The following is a 22,479-nucleotide window of genomic DNA, read 5'->3' as shown; positions in this document are numbered from 1 at the left end:
CACCTTCCCACTTGGGTTGTTCTCCCAAAGGGGACAGGCAGGGTTGTGGGAAAGGGGCCTCCACATGAGGGCTCTGTGTGCCTCCCCAGCCCCACAGGTGGGATGGCATCTGGGGAAGGCCTGCCTCCCAGCGCTCTTCCTGGCCTGGGCCCACATCCAGCCAGGGGAGGCCACCGCCCCTCAGATCTCAGATGGAAGGAAGAAGGAACATGGTATCAGCACGAGCTACTGATGGACAGGCCAGAGTTCCTGGGGTCTGAAAATCCCCAGATACTGGGCTGCAGCCCCACCCCATAGGCCCCTGTCAACACCGCATCGGGCAGCCCCTGGCCTGTGCACCCACCACCCCTCCAAAGGCAAAGGGCTCCCGCTCCTCAGGATACCAGGCATTCTTCCTTCCCTCTGCAGCGCCCGCCTCTGCCTCCCGTCCTCACCTGTTCACAGAGCACTTCCCTGCAGGTGCTGCCACCCCACGTGGGATGCCTGACAAGTCAGCGAGCAGGGGGACCCTCCTTACTGCCTAGACATGCGACATCACAGCCACTGGGTGGGAAGGAAGACATCTTCAAAGGCTTCAGAGAACCCATTTTATTCCTGTTGAGACCCTGGGTCTCTGCTCTCCATGGAGAAGGGGTACAGCCGTGTCAGGGCACCTGAGGTCAGTATCTCCTCCCCGCCAGGCCCTCCCGCCAGCCCCCAAGCCGGGGCTCTCTCTCTGCCACTGAGCAGGAGCTGAGCCAGCCGGCTTTCCCGGACAGACAGTGGCTCCGTGAGAAACAGACACATTGGCAGTAAATAAGGATTCTCCATCTCACCCAGAGGGGATGCCCACAGTGGCATCTCAGGCACTGAGGCAGGCTAGGGAGGGGGACGGTTTCCCACTGTGGGGGCTGTCCTCCGCGACAGGGCTGTGTGGTCAGGGCAGACAGTCTCTGATCCTGAGCCAGGCTGCTTCCCACCTTCCCTCGCTCAGGAAAGCACAGACACCCACACGTTACCAGTGAACCCCTCAGAGAGCCGGACAGTCGCAGGTGGGATGCAGCCCCCCCCCTCCGTGCCAGGGCCTGGCTCCTGCTCTGCTCTCTGTACTGTCCAACAACAGGACCATCTACAAGGAGCTAGAAGGGCAAGGCTACTGGATGGCAAACACTGGCGCTGTGAGGTTTGGCCCTGTCGGGGGTCTGCAGGGGACAAGGCCAGAGTGTCCATCTAAGGTGCTTAAGTTGGCCAGGACACTCAGTAAAATTCTAATGGGGTCGAGCCCAGTGTCGGGGCCCGAGCCCAAGTTTAAGGGGCTTGGGTCTCACCTCTCCACCTCAGTCCCTGTGTCCCAGCAGCTCCCTCTCCACCTTTCTAGCCCTCGGAAGGGCCTGCCTTCAGGACTGGACCTGCCTCCATGGCCCCTCTCAGGCCCCCCTGCCCTGGGCCTCCCAGAAGAAAGGGGTCAAGGCCTCCCCTGAGGCTGGCGCCCCCCACAGGCAGGAACAGGGGAGGCTCCCATTAGAAGACCAGTCTGTGGAAATCACCACCACTGCCACCAGCAGGGCTGCAGCCCCCAGGAGAGCCTTCATCCTCATCCTTGTCTTCGTCGAAGCCCCTCCCCCAGCACGGGGACCCGGGGAGTGCGGAGATGTAGGCCGCCCTGCTCCGTGCCTCCTTCTCCTGCTCCTGGAACACAGGGGAAAGGGGGAAGGAAGCTCAAAACTCAGGCTCAGAAGCAAGTCCTCCTTCACTCCCTGCCCATGTCCCCCCAGGCCCAGAGGAGCCACGCTTCTGCCCTAGAGGCGGTCAGCCGTGTGGGCAGACAGGGGGAGAGACCCATCCTTCCATCTACACCGAGGCTTCCAGCTCATTCTTCCTGCTCCCAAAAAAACCCAGCCCTTGGAGCAAAGAAACTCATTCAGACTAACTAGCCTGACAGTCGCTAAGGGCCTGATGCGACACCAGGAGGCAGGAGGCCCAGGGACTTCAGGGGTCACGTCACACACACAGGGACCCTCCGACGGCTTCCTGGCACCATTGTCCAGCTCACTGCCTCAGGCACTGGGCACAGACTCTCCTGTGTCCGAGCTCTGCCTCCTGCTGAACGGAGGCCGGCCTCGCTGGGCAGCTGGTGGGAATGTACAAGTGGCCCCGTGTCCCACCCCGGGTGCCACCTTCCCCCACACACTCGGACTCCAGGTGCTGCTGTCCGGAGGTCCCAGGTGGCCACTGCCGTTGTTAATCAGAGCCCTCTCACTGTCAGAGCCCTGGTGTTCCAGTTGCCAAGTATTTTGACACCAACCTTGACATCAAAGAGTAGACGGAGGCGGCTCGCTGGGTAGGGAGGCCCCTGGGTGCCCAGAGGCACTCTGTCCGCTCACAGAGCCCACACTGCTCCATCGGCACTTACAACCCTGAATAAATACCTGGTGATACTCAGTGCCTGTCCCCCTGAAGTGAGGGCTGTGTCTGTCTGGTGCCCTATCTGTCCCGCACTAAGTGGTGGATGAAGGACAAAAGGAGGAAGGGAGAGACTCAGGAGCAGTAACTCTGGGCCGGGTGGTGCTGGGAAGCCCTCCACCAGGAGCTCAGGCCTCGGATGGGGCCTGCTCACCTGCAGGAACAGGATGTTATCCCTGGAAATGGCTTCCATCAGGTCCTTGTGCAGGGCGGGCTCTGTCCGGATCCTGGGAGAGCCTGGTTCAGCCTCGGGGCCCTCCCCAGGCCGCTGCCGGTAAAAGAGCACATAGGCCGTGTCCTTGGGGAAGAAGGAGGTGACGTTGCTGACAGACTCGAAGGAGGAGAAGGACACCCGAGTGTCGTTGAACAGGTACCACTGGTGCTCGGGCTCGGGCCTGTCCGCGGCTCCCAGGGCAGGGGCCGGCCGGGCGGCGCCCTCGCGGGCGTAGCAGTAGTAGTGACCGCTCTCGGAGGACACTCCGGAGTGCACCACGACGCTGCACAGGTCGTAGGCCTGGGCCCGGCCCCCGGCCAGCGGCAGGCGGAGCAGCAGGGGCACGGCCACGTCTTCCAGGATCTTGCGGCGCCGCATGGTGCGCAGGTCGAAGGAGAAGCGCAGCAGCGTCAGGATGAGGTAGCGCGGGCCCTGGCTCAGCTCCACCACCTTCTCGGCCTCCTGCAGCGAGGCGCACGACTCGCAGTAGTAGCGGTTCTCCTCCTCCAGCCTCTCGGGGGACAGGAAGTAGTTGACCAGGTCCAGGACGGAGCGGGAGCCCTCCCCGGAGGGGGCGGCCCTGGGGGTCCCTGGGCCCGGGCCGGCGCTGTCATTCTCCCGCTTCTCCACCTTCTTCTCCTCTCCTACCACTTTCTCCCCGTCCTCTTCCTCCTCCTCTTTAGTCCTTCCTTCCTCCTTTTCCTTTCGCACCTCTTCCTCCATTCCTTTCTCCTCCTCCTCTTCCTCCACCTTCTCCTGGCTCCGCTCCCCAGGTCCCTGGGAGCCCAGGCCTGCCATGTCCAGGATGGTTGGGGGGACAGCCCCTGTGATGCAGTGTTTCCTCTGCCTCTGAGGACCCGCCCTGCCTTGGACCTGAGCTGGGGACGGTGGGGGAGATTCGGGGGCTCCCACGCCCTCCGCAGGCAGCACCACCGAGCCCAGGCGGCTGTGGCGACAGCGCTCGGGTGGGGGAAAGGCCAGAGAGAGGTCCGTGAAGGCCTCCTCCCTGGAGGAGACGTTGAGGCAGCGGAGACAGCATATCCGAGTCACGATCTTGCCCCCGAACATCTTCTCCACCGAGGTGGAGCTTGGCCCAGGGGGCTCCTCTGGTGGGGACGGCGAGCTGGACTGCTTGAGCTTCTGGCAGATCCTGGTCCCCGTCTTCTCTTCTTCGTGCAGCCTGGAGCAGGGAGCAGAGCCTCCATACACACACGGTCCATTCCCAGTGCACTGGCCCGATTCATGCCTCTACCCTACTCAGCTGGCCACACAGTCAGACATATGCACATGCAGGAGTCTGCACAGGGAATATACCTACATGTGCCAAATGGCATCCATGCACTCACAAGCCAGGCACACACGCTGTGCATTTACTGCATACAGGCGCACAAAGCTGCTACACATGTATGTATGTGCACACACCCCCAAGACCTGTGATGAACACACACGTGCACACTCAGGCGAGCGCAGTGCAGGGGTATACACGCACACCACTCCCAGGTCACGGTTCAGGTCAGCGTCTCCCAAGCTCCCGTCACACAGCCCCAGCCCCCACTCAGGCACACTTCTCAGACCCTTCCAACGTGCAATGCAGCGTGGAGGGGCGGGCTCCGCCAGGCCTAGCCCCCTTACCGATCCAGCAGGTACTTCAGGTACTCCGAGCAGTCCTGCTGGGCGCCGGGGCTGAACCAGGGTGTCCAGGACGCAGAGAGGAAGTTCTCGGGGGAAATGGCAGGCCGCTGGGACCGAGGCAGGGAAAGACAGGGTCAGGAGCAGCAGGCTGCTCACCACCTGCTCCGCAGCTGGGGACTCTGTTCCCCCCACTTCCCGGCCTCCTCACCGAAGGCCTCCCCTCCTCGTCCATCCCCGACCCGTTCCCTCCCACCAAGTCCACACAGCCTGGGGCAGGGCGTCAGCTTCTCAGACAGGAGCAATCCTCCAGGCATCTGCTCTTCCCTGGGACTCCTCAGACTTCCTCTCCAGGCCCCTTCCCACTGCCATTTCCCCTGCCCAGTACTCCTATGGAAAGCTTAGCTGGAGTCCCCATCTCCGATGCACCTGCTCCATGAGCCCTCTGTCCAGGTACTGCCACTGCTGTCTGCAGGTTCCTGTCCCCGGCCCACCCCCACCCCCACCCCCACCAGGAGCTCCCTGAGGGAGGACTGTTGCTCACTCATCTCCCCGCCCCCACACAGGCCTTGCATGACGCCTGGTCCGTGAGGGCAAGAGACAGCGGACAAAATAAATACGGTCCTCAGGGTCCCCGGCAATGTGAGTGCTCCAACAGGGCAGCAGATGACAAACAACCCTGAGCATTGACGGAACCGCGGACGGGAGGATGCGCTGCTGGGCCCCCAGCACAGAGCAGGCCTGAAGGAGGCACCTCTCTCCTGTCAGGTGAGGGTGCTGAACAGCTCCAGGGGCTTTGGCCCTGAACACAGGCCACCCCAGACTGGGCCTCCTACACCAGGAAGTGGGGGCTCAAAGCCAGATGCAGGCAGGTCTTGGGGAAGGGAGGAGTGTCAGAGGGAGCCTCCTCTCCGCGACGCCCCCGCTCCCCCCGCCCTCACCTGGCTGTGCTCCAGGAAGGCGAAGAGCCACTGCAGCTTGGTCATCAAGGGCTGTGAGTTGTTCTCAGTCAAACGGAGCACACAGTGTCTGAAGCTTCCAAACAAAGCAGGAGCACCGGGTAAGCCAAGGGCACCCAAGGAGCCTGTCCTCGCGACCCAGAGCCCCCCACCCCAGGCTTAAAGGCAGAAGAGACACTTGCAGCCCGAGTCTGGGCCAGGGGCAGGGGAGGAGGAGCAGGTGAACAACTTGGGTTGGACAATGAGGTGACCCCTGATGCCCCTTCCACTTCTGGAAGCCCATGATGCCAAGATTCAGAGATTCGAATGCCCTCCATCCTGTGGTCCCAGGCTCTGCGGCTTGCTCCAGGGTCCATGCCAGTATCCTCACCACCACTCACACCCTTGTCCTGCCTGCCTGGGAAATGGTGTTCACACCCACTGAGAGCAGCAGACCTTGCTCCAGCCTCCGCCCTCCAGGTCCGCTCTTAAAGCGCCTTCCCAGGGCCCCGGCCACTGCTCCTCAGTCCACTCCTGCCGTTAAGTGAGGGAGGCGGGGTCAGCATGAGGGGCGTGCTGAGAGAAGAGGCCTCTGCAAGGGCACACTGGCTCCAGGTGACAGGGGTCTGATCCTATGGGGACGGGAAGGAGCCTCTCCTGACAACCCTACACCCTGGGCCAGTGGGAGGCCCGGCCCAGCCTCACTCCTGTTCTCACAAGCAGCTCTGGGCAGACAGACCAGGCATCTCTCCCATCTGAGCCCACTGTGCAGAGCAGAGCAACCAAAGTGGGCTCCACTTAGCACCTGCCACAAGGTCAGTCCGGAAGCTGAGCACTCAAACATGTGGTTTACTTTGCTGTGACCATAAGGACCATTTTTCTGATAAGTCATTTTATTATATTTTGCAAAAGTAATGGTCTGCAGAGGCTGGGAATTTAAAAAATAATACTAAAACCAGTTTGTCAGGCAGTTCGAGAGCACAGCAACAGCCCATTCGCAAGTCCTAGAGATCCAACCTCCTCCTACTGGCTGGACCCAACATTCAGAACAAACCGCAGTGAGGTCATACCATAGAGCCTGAAGCAAAGCTGACTTACGCTGTGAGTTTATTAATGGTGTCTAAGTGTGGTGTTGGCAAAAGAATATTTGAATAAATCAATGGAACAGAATGGAGAGCCCAGAAATAGACTCACTGACCACTGACAAAGGAGCAAAGACAATAGAATGGAGCAAAGTCAGTCTCATCAACAAATGGTACTGGAACAACTGGACATCCACATGCAAAAGAATGAGTCTAGACACAAAAACCTCACACCCATCACAAAAATAAACTCTAAGTGGATCATAGAGCTAAATATAAAACAAAACTACCAAAATCCTAGGTGAAAACCTAGATGACCTTGGGTATGCTGATGACTTTTTAGATACAACAGACATGACACATAACAGAAATAATGGCTAAGCTGGATGTCTTTCAAATTAAAAACTTCTGCTCTGTCAAAGGCAGTATCAAGGGAATCAGAAGTCAGGCCAGAGACTGGGAGAATACACTTGCAAAAGACACATCTGATAAAGGACTGTTATCCAAAATATACAAAGAACTAACACTCAACAGTAAGAAGAAAAAAAAAACTGATTAAAAAAATGGGCTAAACATCTTCACAGACATCTGATATACAGATGGCAAGTAAGTACATGTTACTCCACCAACACATGTCATCAGGGAAATGCAAACGAAAACAACAGGACACACGGATTAGAGCGCCCAAAACCCAGAACACTGACAACAAACTCTGGGAAGGAGGCGGGGCAACAGGAACCCATTTACTGCTCCTGGGGATGCAAGATGGTGCAGCCCCTTTGAAAGTCAGTTCAGCAGTTTCTCAAAAATTAAACATTCTATTGAGGACCGCACAAAGACGAGTTGAACGGGACCCCTACAACTAAGGACAGAAAGCAGCAGCCACGTGGAGACTGATGGAAGGGGTGGAGCTGCAGAATGAGCTGGTCCCACACCCACATGTGGGGGCTAAGAAACAGGAGAGCTCTCTCAGCTGTGTAGGGCTCCCTGAGGAGCAAGGGGTTCTAGAACCACACCAGGATCCCAGCCCCGGGTTCCAGTGCCAGGAAGAGAAGTCCCTGTAACTTCTGGCTGTGAAAACCAGCAGGGATAGGGTGGCTGGAGTCCCAGGCAACTTTTTAAAGGGCCTGCTCACAAACTTACAGATTCACTCGCTCTGAGCTCCAGTGCTGGGGCAACAGCTAGAAAAGCACCAGGCACATCTGGGAGGAGCTGAACTGACTAGCGTCAGGGCAAGAGCTGGAGGGCCAGGGGCAGGGCAGCTCACTAGGGTCAGAAGTGCCAGCAGAACCCTCGCTGGTTTGGCTTAGTGGATGGAGTGTCGGCCTGTGGACTGTGGGGTCCGGGGTTCAATTCCGGTCAGGGGCATGTACCTTGGTTGTGGGCACATCCCCGATGGGGGGTGTGCAGGAGGCAGCTGATCAATGTTTCTCTCTCATCAATGTTTCTAACTCTCTATCCCTCTCCCTTCCTCTCTGTAAAAAAAATCAATAAAATATATTTTTTAAAAAACAGAAACAAAAGACATAGGGTGGCTGAATGGATAAAAATACAATATGCTACCTACAAGAGACCCACTTCAGATCAAAAGACACACACAGCCTGAAAGTAAAGGGAGAGAGAAATATTTTATGCAAATGGAAAGGAAAAAAAATTGGGTAGCCATGTGACAAAATAGACTTTAAAATAAAGGCTATAACAAAAAACAAAGAACACTTCAAAATCATAAAGGGATCAATCCAAACAGAGGATATAACCCTTGTAAACATTTATGCACCCAGTGTAGAAGCACCTAAGGATATAAAGCAATACATTAAAAAGATTATACATCATGATCAAGTGGGATTTATTCCTGGAATGAAAGGTTGGTTCAATATCCACAAATCAATAAATGTGATACACCACAAACAAAATGAAGGATAAAAACCATATGATCCTATTAATAGGTACAAAAAAAGCATTTCACAACATCCAGCACCCATTTATGATAAAAACTCTCAGCAAACCGGGAATAGAGGAAGCACACCTCAACTTAACAATAGCCATATATGATAAACCCACAGCTAACAACAACAGGCGAAAAACTCAACAGAGAAAAACTAAGAGCAGTTTAAGATCCGGAATAAGAAAAGGATGTCCACTTTCACCACTTTTAAGTCCTTGTCACACCAATCAGACAAGGAAAAGAAATAAACGCATCTAAGTTGGAAAGGAAGAAGTAAAAGTGTCATTATTAGCAGACTAGAGGCCCAGTACACAAAATTCATGCACTCGGGGCAGGGGGGTGGGGGTGACAAGGGGGTGGGGGTCCCTCAGCCCTGCCTGCACTGTCCCCCAGTTCAGAACCCCTCAGGGCTTAGACCTGCTCCCCGGGGCATCTGGCCTAAGCTGGCAGTCAGATATCCTTCCAGCAGCCCGGGAGCCCTCAGGGGATGTCCAACTGACAGCCTAGGGATCGGGCCTAAGCTGGCAGGTGGACATCCCCAAAGGGGGCTGCAAGAGGGCACAGGCTGGGCTGAGGGACCCCCCCTGCCAGTGCATGAATGTCATGCACCGGGTCTCTAGTATCTCAATAAACAATAATAAATAAAAGCAACTTCTTTATTTTTTTAATATATTTTTATTGATTTCAGAGAAGAAGGGAGAGGGAAAGAGAGATAGAAACATCAATGATGACAGAAATCATTGATGGGCTGCCTCCTGCACGTCCACAGTGGGGATTGAGCCCGCAACCCGGGCACATGCCCTCGGCCGGAATCGAACCGGGGACCCTTCAGTCCAAAGGCCGACACTCTACCCACTGAGCCAAACCGGCTAGGGCGCAACTTCTTTCAATAGCAAAAAGAAAACCACTCTCCACAGAGTAAAAAGGCAACTTTTCAAATCGTAATTGGTAAGGGATTAATATCCAGAATATACAAGGAACTCCAAAACTCAACAAAAAAAACAACCCAACTCAAAAATGGGCAATGGACTTGAATAGACATTTCTCTATAGAAAATATACAAATGGCCTCTAAATAAATGAAAAGATGTTCAACAAAATTAATTAGGGAAATACAAATCAAAACCACGATGATACCACCTCACCATTGTGATGGTTATTGTCAAAAATAAACAAACAGGAAGCAAGTGATGGCAAGGATGTGGAGAAACTGGAACCCTGTTCACTGCTAGTGGGAAGGTAAAATGGTGTGGCCACAGTGGAAAACAGTGGTTCCTCAAAAAGTTAAAATAGAGGTTCCTCAAAAAGTTAAAAATATGATTACTTTATGACCCAGCAATTCCACTTCTGGGTATATAATCAAAAGAATCAAAATCAGGGTCTCGAAGAAATATTTGTACACCCAGGTTCATAGCATCATATTCACAACAGCTAAACCATGGAAGCAACTCTCATACGCATTGACCAATGATCAGATGACTGAAATGTGGCTTATACATACAAGATAATATTATTCATCCTTTAAAAGGAAAGAAATTCTGCAATATGCTACAATATGGACGTTCCTTGAAGACATCTGCTAAGCAAAATAACCCAATCACAAAAAGACAAATATGGTATGATTCCACTTATATGAGGTACTTAGAATAGAGACAAAATCAGTGACAAAAAATAAAATGGTGGGTGGGGGAGGGGAAATGGAAATATGGAAAGTGATTGCTTAATAGGTATGGAGTTCCAGATTTACAAAGTGAACAGTTATGGGGATGAATGGTGGTGATGGTTGCACAACAATGTGAATGCCTTTACACCACTGAACTTAAAAAAGTCTATGATGGTCAATTTTATGTTATGTGCATTTTAACACACACAACACAAAAAGGAAATTGGAGGGAGGACAAAGAGATCTACTTCTGTGGCTGAAACTCTGAGTAATTTTAAGTAAGCCATAAGTTGGATAGGTAGCCACTGGTAATAAAGATTTTGTTTGAGTAAAGGGCGGTGGAGAGGGAATCTCATACCAGGGCGTCTGCTCTGGAAGACACAATCTACCCATGGAATCTAAGAGAAAAGTCGGTGGTACCCACCAACCCAAAGCAGAACTCCTTCCCACTACAGCCCCCATCCCTGGAGACCCACCTCCAATTCCCACCCAGTCTCGACCTGAGGCTTTGGCAGTGGCCTGGAGACCTATGGGCCCCTCCATGTATCCACAGTCCTCAACCAATTATGACAAAAATGCAAAACAGGACTTACCCCCCCCCCCACCCCCTATCCTCATCCTCATCCTCATCCTCATCTTCACACGCCCAGGAGCACAAATGAAAGAAGCAGGGACAGAGGGAATTCAAAAGCAGCACCTACTCAGAGGCCATGAACAAGGCCTGAAGGATGCTATTCACGTAGCATGTGTTGCCCAGATTGATTAAACCAATCTTGCCCGTGTCTGACTTGGCCACGAGCCGAGGGTAGAAGCCAGCCAGCTCGCTCTTCTGCGAGGTCCAGGCGTCCTGCCCCAGCAGCTGCTTGATGCGGTCCTCGCTGGGAACATGGAAGTCCTGAGGGGAACAAGGCGGCAGGAGAGTGGGCGCCCAGGTCAGCTCTAAAACATCACCGCCTCCGGGAAGCCCGGGGCTACCGCCTACCCCACACCCGCCCAAGCTCCGCCCCACGTATGTTCTAGAGATACATGTGAACAGCCTCCTGCTTTCAAACTTATTCTAGGGTCTCACCTTGACATAGGGGCTTTCTACATGATCTTCCATGTCACAGCTGCTTTAAGAAGGTGGTAAAATCCCCATTTAATAGATGAGAAAACAACTCAGATAAAGAATTTTTCAGGAAGCCCTAACTGGTTAGGCTCAGTGGTTAAGGTGTCGACCTGCAGACTGAAGGTTCTTGGGTTCGATTCCAATCAAGGGCATGTACCTCGGTTGCAGGCTTGATCCCCAGCACCAGTCAGGGTGCATGCAGGAGGCAACCAGTCAATGTATCTCTCTCACATTGATGGTTCTCTCTCTCTGTCTCTCCCCCTCCCTCCACTCTCTCTACAAATCTATGGAAAAAATATCCTTAAGTGAGGATTAACAAAAAAACAAAACAAAGAAAGAATTTTCCAGGGATATACAAGAAGTGAGTGAAGAATCTGTACATTCTTAGAAGAGCCCAGGGTATGCAAACTCTGAGCAATGACAACACAGGCCATAGGCCAGATTCCGCCTTGTCAAAATCCCAATCCTTGACCTGCCTCTTGTCCTCACTAGCTGTGTGAGCCTCTCTCCATCACTTTCCTCATCTGTCAAGGGAGGTTACTCCGACCTGGTGTGCGTGTGGCACTCTATCCTCTCACAGTGCTCGCACACAGGGATGCTCCTGCCTCACGATCTACTTTTAGGTTTGCAGAGTCCTCTTTTCTGGATTAAGTCACCACCACCCCCCCCCAACCCGACCTTGATCCTACAGTCAGGACGGTGGGAGGATCCTGGGGGTCTGGGATGGGTCCTTGGTCACAGGCAATATATTAGCAAGCTTTCCCACTCATTACCCTTTTTCATATTAAACAGCTGCATCTAAAAGAATGCTACCAAGCACTAGTCCTAATAATGATGTATTTTAAAGAAAAACACCTAAGCAAAATGTAGAGTTACTTAGGAGATATAAGCAGCATTCATTATGGTTCCTCTAGCCCTGCTCTGATTTCCAGACCCTGAGCCCAGTCCCTAGATACAGGGCTCCAGAGCTTAAACCAGAGCTTAGAGCTTAGCACCGAAAGCACGTTGTCTCCGGAGCATACATCCTGTGGCCACTGCAGCAGGTCGGGCTCAAGCACTGGTTCAACACTCCTTCTTAGCCACTTGTCAGGATCACTTGCCCAGTCATTTATCAGAGCAGTCAGGCACCTCTCACAGCTGATTTAAAAAATGTAGGAGCTGCTAGAGGTGAAATAAGAAGATATGGGCCCAGTTTGGTCTCTCTTAGTCCGTTCTTTTTTCTTCCTATTATCCCCTACTCAATCCCCACTCCACACACAACACAAATAAATAGGGACAAAAAAGCAGGTAGTCAGAACCCCACACATGCTCACATGTGCACACAGAAGATGCAAAACAGCCAATGCCACTTTCCCAAAGGTGGCAGCTTTGTCCTCTGAGGAAAAGAAAACAAGAACTTCCAAATACTGGTAACTGTCAAGCTCCTAATGTTCCTGGAAATTTACATATGACAGCTCCCTTAGCAGGGACCACATCTCCCGGGGAAACTGCCATGACCTGATACAACTGTCTGTGTCAGAGAACTTTCCAGAATTTATTTATAAAGGAGCCTAGATAGAAAGAAGGGTGTACTCATAGAACACAGGTGACAGAATCTTATAAACAACTAGCGGCCCGGTGCATGAAAATTCCGGGCCTGCCCCCTCTCACAGTCCGGAAGCCCTCAGGGGATGTCCTACTGACAACTTAGGCCCGCTCCGACCAGGATGATCAGAGGAGGGCGCCGCCCCATCATCCCTCTGCTGCTGCCACTGCCCACAAGCCACAGCAGCTGCGAGGCCTGAGCCCTGGCTTTCCAGCCACCAGGGCTCAAGGCTTCCTGAGCCCCGGGCCTTGCAGCTGCCGTGGCTTTGTCTGGATGGACGTCCAGAGGACATCTGCCCTAATTAGCATATTACCCTTTTATTAGTATAGACTAGAGGCCCAGTGCACAAAAATTGTGCACTCAGGGGGGAGGGGAGGCCCCTCAGCCCGGCCTGTGCCCTCTCGCAGTCTGGGACCCCTCGGGAGATAACAACCTGCTGGCTTAGGCCTGCTCCCGGATGGCAGAGGGCAGGCCCAATCCCTAGGTGCAGCCCCTGGTCGGGCTCAGAGCAGGGCCGATTGGGGAGTTGGGGCGCTGCCCCCTGTCATGCACAGAGCAGGGCGGATAGGGAGGTTGCGATGCCACCCTCAGTCATGCTCAGGGTAGGGCCGATTGGGGGGTTGGGGCACCGCCCCCTGTCACACTCAAGGCAGGGTCGATGGGAGGTTGCTGCACCACCCCCTGTCACGCACAGAGCAGGGCCAATCAGGGGTTGAGGAGCTGCCCCCTGTCACTCACAGAGCAGGGCCCATCACAGGGGTTGGGGCTCCATACCCTGTCACGCACAGAGCAGGGTCAATCATGGGGTTGGGGAGCTCCCCCCTGTCACGCACAGAGCAGGGCCCATCAGGGGGTTGGGGAGCTCCCCCCTGTCATGCACAGAGCAGGGCCAATCAGGGGGTTGAGGAGCTCCCTCCTGTCACTCACAGAGTAGGGCCCGTGGGGGGCATTTGAGGCGTCGCCCTCTATCACCCACAGAGCAGGGCCATTCAGGGGGTTGGGGCGCCACCACTGTCACACTCAGGGCAGGGCCAATGGGGAGGTTATGGCTCTACCCCGTCACACACAGAGCAGGGCCCATGGGGCGGGGGGGGGGGGGGGTTGGGGCGACGCACCCTGTCACACACAGAGCTGCAGGGCGATCAGGGGGTTGAGGAGCTCCCCCCCTATCAGGCACAGAGCAGGGCTGATCAGGGGGTTGGGGCGCCTTTCCCTGTCATGAACAGAGCAGGGCGGATAGGGAGGTTGTGGCCCCGCCCCCTGTCACACACAGAGCCGCAGGGCAATCAGGGGGTTTGGGCGCTGCCCCCTGTCATGCTGATCCCGGTGCCGGGAGGCCTTGCGGCTCCACTGGTCCCGGTGCTGGGAGGCATATTACCCTTTTATTATATAGGATAGAGGCCTGGTGCACGGGTGGGGGCCGGCTGGTTTGCCCTGAAGGGTGTCCTGGATCAGGGTGGGGGTTCCCACTGGAGTGCCTGGCCAGTCTGGGTGAGGGGCTGAGGGCTGTTTTCAGTCTGGCAGGTGACTGAAGCTCCCAACCCCTCCTTTTTTTCTTTCTTTTTTTTTTTTATTCTGGGCCAGCTTTAGCTCTGAGGCTTGGCTCCAGCTCTTAGGCCTCCACTGCTGAAAGCAGGTATCTGGTTTGTTTGGGTTCTATAATCGAAACACTATTTCAACTCCAGCTCTGAGATCCCGGCTGGCTGAAAGCAGGTTTCTGGGGTTTTGTTTAGCTTCTATATTTGTAACAATGTTTCAAGCTGCAAGCTCAGAGGCCAGCAGCGGCAGGCGGGGAACGTTGGAGTCCTCCGTCACTGAAGCAAGCAAGCCTCATGTTCACTTCAAGCTGCCTGGCTGCCGGCAGCCATCTTGGCTGGCAGTTAATTAGCATATTGCCCTGATTAGCCAATGGGAAGGGTAGCGGACGTACGGCTAATTACCATGTTTCTCTTTTATTAGATAGGATAATATCCTTCAGATTTGATTGGTATCAACTGGCTTGTACCAATGGCTATTCAAAGCCATCCTATCTAATAAAAGACAAAAAGGGTAATTGAGCGTACCTTCGCTATGCTTCCCATTGGCTAATCAGCACCATATGCAAATTAGCCGTCATATGCAAATCAGCACCATATGCAAATTAGCCGCATACTGCAGGCAGGGCTGGCCAGCGCCAGATGCCATCTGGGCCCCGTGTGTGGTCCTGGGCAGCCAGGCTTAGGCAGCGCGATTGCGTCACCTAAGCCCCACCCCAGGCGGGACCCCTGTGTGCCGCCTAAGCCCCCACCACCTAAGCCCTACCCCCAGCCGGGACCCCATGTGATCCCAGAGCAGGCAAGTGCAGAGGGCGGCGGCCAGAAAGTAGAGGGCGGCCCGCCCCCAGGTGGGCCTGCTTCTGGGATCACCATGGCGATCCCAGAGCAGGCAAGTGCGGAGGGCAGCCTGCCCCCAGGTGGTCCTGCTCCTGGGATCGCATCCCAGCGCAGGCAAGTGCGGAGGGCAGGCAGCCCCCAGGTGGGCCTGCTCCTGGGATTGCCATGGCGATTCCAGAGCAGGAAAGTTCCCCACAGGCAGCACCCAACCCTGGCCACAGCTCAAGGGAGAGAAAAACACACAGTGGAGGCCAGGAGCCTGAGAGATCAACACAAGCCTCCACGGTGTGCCTGGGGGCAGGCCCCCAGCAAACACACACACTCTCTCTCTCTCACACACACTCACACACACACACACACACACACACATACAACACCTGCTCTGAGCCTTCAATGTGGCTGGGGGCAGCCCCCCAGTGGACACATACACACACACACACACACACACAGGACACCTGCTCCGAGCCTCTGCCGCCAGACTGTGGCCATCAGTAGGACATGCACTGAGGGCTCCTGGACTGTGAGAGGGGCAGGCTGGGCTGAGGGAACCCCACCCCTCAGTGCACAAATTTCGTGCACCAAGCCTCTAGTCATCATATAAAAGTAGCACATCTTCCTGCAGCTACATTCTCTAATATTCAAGGAAAAGCATGTTTGTGTCAAAACAACTGTAATTATAAAATACATACTTGAATCTTTAAAGTAAAATAAATTTTAGACTCTGAGCTTGCATCGGGCTGCCTGGAGTGAGGTCCCGCCTCTGACATCAGCCCAGCTCTTCCTCTGACTGGAGACCTTCCCGCCCTCTGGCTTCTCCCTGCTCCTGGCTGACCCTCAGAGGTTTTCATACACTGCTTAGATCAGAGCTACTTTTATAGACGTTGGTCCCACGACCTCCCCAGGCTAAAAGCTCCTAAATGGCGGTGACTCATGGCTGTGTCCCCGGTTCCCCGTTTGTGTGGGGTGCAGAGTAGGGTATCAATAAACTCATGTGAACAACTGTAAACAATACCTGCTCTGGAATGCTCCTGGTCTGGTGGGGGAGACAGACAGTGACAATGTGTGACAGAGCAATGTCCAGGGCTGTGGGGGCCCAGAGAAATGCTGACCCTACCTGATAGGGCCAACCTCAGGAAGGTATTGAGAGTTATCAGGGAGGGCTTCTTGAGAGAGGTTAACACTTAAGCAAAGCCTTAAAGGATATGTAGGAGCTATTCAGGAAGAACAAGGAAGGGTTTACAGTTAGAGGGGCATGTGAATAAGCTCAGAGCAATCCTGAGAGAAGATGACCCATCTGGGGGCTCAATGTGCCTGAAGCAAGATGGGCCAGGGGAGATGATGGGAGACAGCCAGGAACCAATTGATGGGGGCTGCCACCAACCTGCAGTATGGCCCTGAGCAAGGCGCAAAGTAACACTCGTGTCAAAGTGGAGTGCGGGGGCAGCGGGGGATTGTCACTCACCTTGATGGCCTCCATGACAGGCTCATACAGGTCCGGGAAGCCCGGGAACCGGAACACCATGCAGTGGACCAGCTCTGCCAGCTGCTCCAGGCAGCTGGTCCCCGAGTTGGAGTCCTCCTTGAGCAGAGAGGCCACCATGGGGGGGATGTGAGGGAGGAGCTGTGAGAGCAGAGGGGGGTCAGGCTCAGCACCAGTTTACCCACCTCAGACAGGATGCTGCTCACTGCGGATCACCCACCTGACCACTGTCCCCCTTACCACACACGGGGCCCTGAGCTCTGCACGCAGGTGACCCCCCTTACAAGATCGGTGGATACCCCGCCTCAGTCTCTTCAGCCATAAAATGGGATCAATAATTCCCTCCTCACAGTTGAGGGGAAGCCTGAGCCCAAGCCCTGGCTGTTAAGCCTCAGCCAACTGACCTGCTGTGGCTGAGTGACCATGGCCTCTCTGCCCACCCGGAATGGTGCTGGGCTGCCATGTGGACAGCGTGTGGACAGCCTGACAGAGCCTGAGCGGCCGCCTCGGGACAAACACCATCATTCTTTCACCAAACACACTTGTCAAGCCCTTCGTCCTCACAGCGATTTCATGTGGCTGTGATTCCTGTCCCCACTTTCCAGATGAATAAGTAGAAGTCAGAGAGGTTATACAATTGCCGAGGGTTTCACCGTGGGTTACGGAAGAAGCTGGTGTCTACATCAGGTCTGTCTGAATCCCAAGCCCATTTCTCCCTTCTGTGCTACAGAGAGTTAACTTTCCAACCCGTGGAGGTGCTACACCAGAATGTCCCAGAGATGGACAGAGCCAGGCCACGAACTGGGAGCAGGGGAGCCCAGGACGGGGATGGAAAGAAACCAACATCTGTCAAGTCCCTAGAATGTGGCAGGCTCTTCACAAGTATCACCTCATCTAACCCTCTCCCACCATCCTGGGGGTCACCTCTGTTCAGGCTGAGAGGTAAGTGCCTGACCCCAGGTCATGACTGGCAAAGAGCAGAGCTGGACTCAACCCCATGCACCCAACCCTGGTTCTGCGCTTCTCCCGTTGCAGCAAATGGGACCATCCGAATCTATGGCCCCAACTGCAGGTCCACAGGAGGAGGCAGGGGAAGGCTGCCCCCGGGCCTCAGGCTGTCCTTCCCAAGGAAGGGCCCGGAAGCCAGCAGAAAGGGCCCTGAGCTGGAGGCCAGGCCACCTGGGCGCTGACAGGCAGCAGGGTACAGAAAGGGCACTGGGTCAGGAGTCAGACCAACTGGTCTAGGATCGGCCCTGCACTGCTCACTAGCTGTGTGTCTGGGAAGGGACTTAACCTTCATAACCTTCAGCTTCCCCAGCGGAAGAGTGGAGAAAATGACAGAACCTCTTTCTTGGGGCTGTTCCAGGAGTTAAGTGAGCGCACAATGTACTGCCTTTAGCACTGTGACTGGCACACAGCTGTTACCCAGGGAACATCAGCTGTCATCATTCTAGGCTTGTCCCTCTCCTAGGGGCTCATGGGGAGGCCATAAAAATCCTCTAGTCTCAGTTCCCTATCTCTAAATTGGGGTCTCAAGTCTCCTCCAGTCCTAACATCCAGGGCTTCAAAGGCTGGGGCTTCAAGCGCTGACCCCTTGACCCCCAGCAGAGACAGTTGTCTGGCCTCCGGTCAGACCAAAGCAGGACGCAGCGGCAATGGCCCTTACCAGGTGGAAGGCCTCGTGGGAGTGCTGGAAGGTCAGGAGCATGTACTTGAGGACGGATAAGGCGGCTCCCCGGACAATGGGGTACAGAAGCTTGGAGAAAACCTGCAAGAGAGTCCCTTGTCAGGAGTCCCCCAGGCCTGGGCCGCCCCAGACCAAGTGCAGCCACAGGCCTGAGGGGGATCAGAGACCCCCAAGTTGAAGCAGCAGACCCATGCCAGAGCAAGACCAGGGAGGCACTCACTGGGTGGACAGACAGACGGTGAACTGGACAGCAAGACAGCTTAGCTATCTGGTGGATGTATGGACAGACACACCAAAAGTAACGTACACATGCTTGAGTGAGCAGTCAGAGGAGAGGATGGGGAACCTGAGGCTCAGAGAGGGCAGTGACTTGTCCCATGTCGCAGAGGGCTTGGGTGGGAGTCCCCGTGCTCTGCCTCTCAGACCGGCAAGGCCCCTGCCAAGACACTAGCAGGAAGGGACACGAGCAGGGGCCAGGACAGGGGCCCACCAACCTTCTCAATTTTGGCGAGTGAAACCTCAATCAAGATGCTGAACTTCTTAACAGCAGCCAGGCCCTTCAGCAGTGCAATGATCCACTTGTCAATGTTCTTCCCCAAAGGCCAGGACACCCAGTCGATCATCCTGGTGAGGGGAATGACAGTGACACAGGGACTAGGGAGGCCCAAATGCCTGGGTGGTGGTGGCCAGGAACTAGCCATAACGTCCTGAGGTCCCACAATGACTCACTCACCCTACACAGGGCAGCCCTGGGCTATGTGGGATGAACAAGCAAACGAGCCCAACACAGGCAGCTGGCATACACGATGGGCTGCCTCTGCCTGGGCCCTGGAGCACAATGGCAGGAGGGGCTCTGGCTCCAGCAAACCATGGCTTGTGAACTGGAGCAAGTCACTTACTCTCTCAGCCTCAGTTTCTTCCTCTGTAAAATGGGGACAATGCCTACCAACAACAGGGTTGTATGGATTAAAAGAGATAATAGCAAACACTTATGTAGTATTCACTCTGCATCAGGCACTGCTCTATCTGCCTTATTACATCATCAACCCATCTGACTCCCATAACACAAGATCTGTGCACACTGAGCATAAAGCTAGTGGGTTCCCAGGAAAATACCACTATTACTATTTTTATAATCAGTAGAACGTACTACAGAGAGGTAGAACAGCGTGAAAACAAACTAACAGTAATAACAGTTTCTAGGCACTTTACATGCATTACCTGATTTTATCTAATTTGATCCTCAAAACAATCCCATAAGATGGGTTCAGTTATACTATGTTTTATAGATGAGGAAGCTGGAGCATAGAGGAATTGAGCAACTTGCCCACAGTCACACAGGCAAGAAGTGGTAGAGCCAGGATTTGAACTTGGGCAGCCTACCTCTACCTCTCACACTTTTTACCACTAAAGACAAGGAATCCAGGAAGGCCCAGTCGAGACAGTGGACCTGTACAGGAGTATGGAAAGAATGGCAGGGGGAGGCATGCAGGTGAATGGGACCTGCAGAGCCAAAGGCCTGCCGGCAGGTGGGTAGACAACATTTTCTGGGCCCACTGGACGAGCAAGTGTAAAGATGTTCAAATGAGGTGGGGATTGTGCAAGAGCTCTGTGAGCTGAAAAGACCCAAACTCCCTTTGTTATACTTGGCCAAACTCATAAAACTTGCTGTGAAAGTACTTCCACCTTCTAATGTGACCCCGTGGAAGCCTGACAATTTCTTATACCATCACCCACATCTGCTACCACAGAAGGGGAAACGGAGGCTCAGACAGTTCACTGACCTGTCCAGGGCCTCACCACTAGTACCCAGCCTGGGAGCATCACTAGGGCAGGGCCCTCCGTGCCTCCCACATCCAGCCCTGGGCCAGACACAAAGCAGAGCCCGAGAAAAGATGGATGAATGAATAAGCATGAGGGTGTGGGCCCTTAAACACTAAATCTAGCCCAGCAGCCCCACCCAGAAGAAGGGCCCTCAGCCCACCTGCTGACGGCCGTCAGCATCTGAGAGTCCGTCACACTGTCGTCATTGCTGAGGTTCCGGACGACACCATCCATGAGCTCCAGTGGGAGGTGCTGGACCACGCTGGCCAGGGCACAGGACGGTGGCTCCTCCTCTGGAACAGGGGGCAGGGCTGAGCTTAGCAAGGCGGGTGTGCCCCCCACCTCCCCGTCGCCCCTTCTCTCATGCTGCCAAGGAACTAGCTGGGCCTCTGCAAAGAGGACGTCCAGGCCGCCTCCTCGCCTCCTCAGCATCACGGCCTCTGATTCAATCTGAACTCATTCACTCGTCAACCCGTCCCTGGCACTGCTTTGGGCCAGCCTTGTGCTAGGCCAGCCGTGGGCAAACTACGGCCCGCGGGCCAGATCCGGCCCGTTTGAAATGAATAAAACTAAAAAAAAAAAAAAAAAAAAAAAGACCGTACCCTTTTATGTAATGATGTTTACTTTGAATTTATATTAGTTCACACAAACACTCCATCCATGCTTTTGTTCCGGCCCTCCGGTCCAGTTTAAGAACCCATTGTGGCCCTCGAGTCAAAAAGTTTGCCCACCCCTGTGCTAGGCACACAGAAAAGCACTGGCCTCGCCTGCGGTCGTTCATGCAAGGCCTTTAAGAAGGGGTCACACTGGAGTTGGCGAGAGCAATAGGAGGCATAGATGGGCTTGGGGAGAGGGAGGACTTTCCATCTGGAACCACACAGACCAAGGCCAAATGGTCAAAGGAACATGTAGTCATCAAAGTTTGCTGTCCAGCTGGACAAGGGCCCAGATTCTTACACACCAGCCTTGGTTCTCCGTCCTTCCTTTTCCCTAAACCGCCCTACAATCAGGGAAGGCACAGACCTGATTTCAGTCATTTGCGTGACCATAATCCGGGTTCCAGTTCTCAATGGACGGCCAAGATTCTACATTTCAGAGTTGACACCTGCAGGTTCTATTGCAGCTCCAGACTGTCCCTCTGCCTGCCGGAGCACCGTGCCCCCGCTGCTGGGTGCGGCCCACCTCTCCCAGATCTGGCTCAAAAGTCACCCCTTCCAGGAAACCCACCCAGCCCCAAGGGAATCATGTCCTCCTTCCTATTGTCTCGCTCAGCCCGAGGTCCTCCTTCTGCCCAGATTAATCTGGGTTCGACCTTTTCCCACACCAGGCAGTCTGCTCTCCACGCGCCAGCACCCACCACAGGTCAGGCTTCCCAGCAGGTGCTCCGCATAAGCGTGCGAACTCAATACGGGCACATCGCTCCCCCACCTGTGCATCCGCCCGTGGCACCCCAAGCACAAGAATGTGCACGAATGGGCACACACTCAGCACCTTGGCACACACGAGCTCCCTCCTGCCCCAACCCCAGCCTCCCAGTGAGCGCACACCCACCTGTGCCAGAGATGACTGCGAACAACTCCTTGAGGCAGGGCAGGATGGCGGCGGGCTGCGCGCGCCACAGCTGCGCCAGGAGCCCGCTCACCTGCTGAGCCTGCTCCAGGAACTCCACGGCGCCCTCCTCGCCCTCGGCGGGGCAGCGGAAGCGGCCGAGGCAGCGCACCAGCTGCTGGCAGAAGAGCAGGCGGTGCGGGCCGTCGGGCAGGCAGCGCGGGTGCCGCGCCAGCAGCCGGGCCACCTGCGCGCAGGCCGCGGGCCCCGGGCGCTCGCACACGGCGCGCAACACCTCGCGCCTGAGCAGCGCGCACACCTCTTCGGCCGCGGGCCCCTCGGGCAGCAGCTGCAGGCCGAGCTGCACGCAGGCGAGCGCGCGGGGCCCCGGTGGGCCGGCGCCGCCCTGCAGCAGGCGCAGCACCCGGCGCGCGCTGAAGAACTCGGCGAACACCTCGGGGTGGTGGCGGCCGGCGACGTGCAGCAGCTGGCAGCCCACGCGGCGCGGCAGCTCGTCGGCGCCGTCCACGTAGAGGCGCGCGCCCAGCGCCAACAGCGCCAGGCACTGCTCGCGGTCCAGGGGCTGCCGCGCCGCTTCCAACACGCGCCGCACCAGCCCTTGTTTCACGCTGGCCGGGTACGAGGACATCACCACGGCCTCAAGGATCTTGTCCATGGCGGCCGCGCTGCGGGGGACAGGGAGCAGGCCACACTCTGCCGGACTGGAAGGTGTCTTGGTGAAGGAAAGCACAACCCTGGCACATAATGAGCCCCAGTGAGTTGTCGTCATTGCTGATGAGCATCTTTTATCTCGCAAAGGTAACACCTGAGCCCTCCCCTTCTCCCCACCCCTTTGCCCTTCTCTCCCAGGCCTCCCTAGCGACCTCGTCCACTATGGCAGTGGTTCTCAACCTTCTGGCCCTTTAAATGCAGTTCCTCATGTGGTGACCCAACCATAAAATT

The 22,479-nt window shown here is 55.2% G+C and overlaps 1 protein-coding gene across 1 annotated transcript; it reads right to left on the bottom strand.

The window, feature by feature from the left end:
* Positions 1-569: 569 nt before the first annotated feature.
* On the bottom strand, positions 570-22,192 carry USP35 (ubiquitin specific peptidase 35; the record flags this gene model as incomplete). Its single annotated transcript, XM_081100104.1, has 10 exons — positions 570-1,668; positions 2,597-3,836; positions 4,289-4,395; positions 5,227-5,320; positions 10,614-10,807; positions 16,440-16,598; positions 18,124-18,225; positions 18,639-18,768; positions 20,129-20,261; positions 21,520-22,192. 10 exons carry the CDS (start codon positions 22,190-22,192, stop codon positions 1,501-1,503), a joined length of 3,000 nt encoding a protein of 999 aa, XP_080956230.1. The 3' UTR covers positions 570-1,500.
* Between the last annotated feature and the right edge of the window lie 287 nt (positions 22,193-22,479).

Source organism: Myotis nattereri (assembly GCF_964212035.1).
Source record: "Myotis nattereri genome assembly, chromosome: 9".
Lineage (NCBI taxonomy): Eukaryota > Metazoa > Chordata > Mammalia > Chiroptera > Vespertilionidae > Myotis > Myotis nattereri.
Note: the sequence above shows the minus strand (reverse complement) of the source record. Positions and strands in the feature narration are given on the sequence as shown.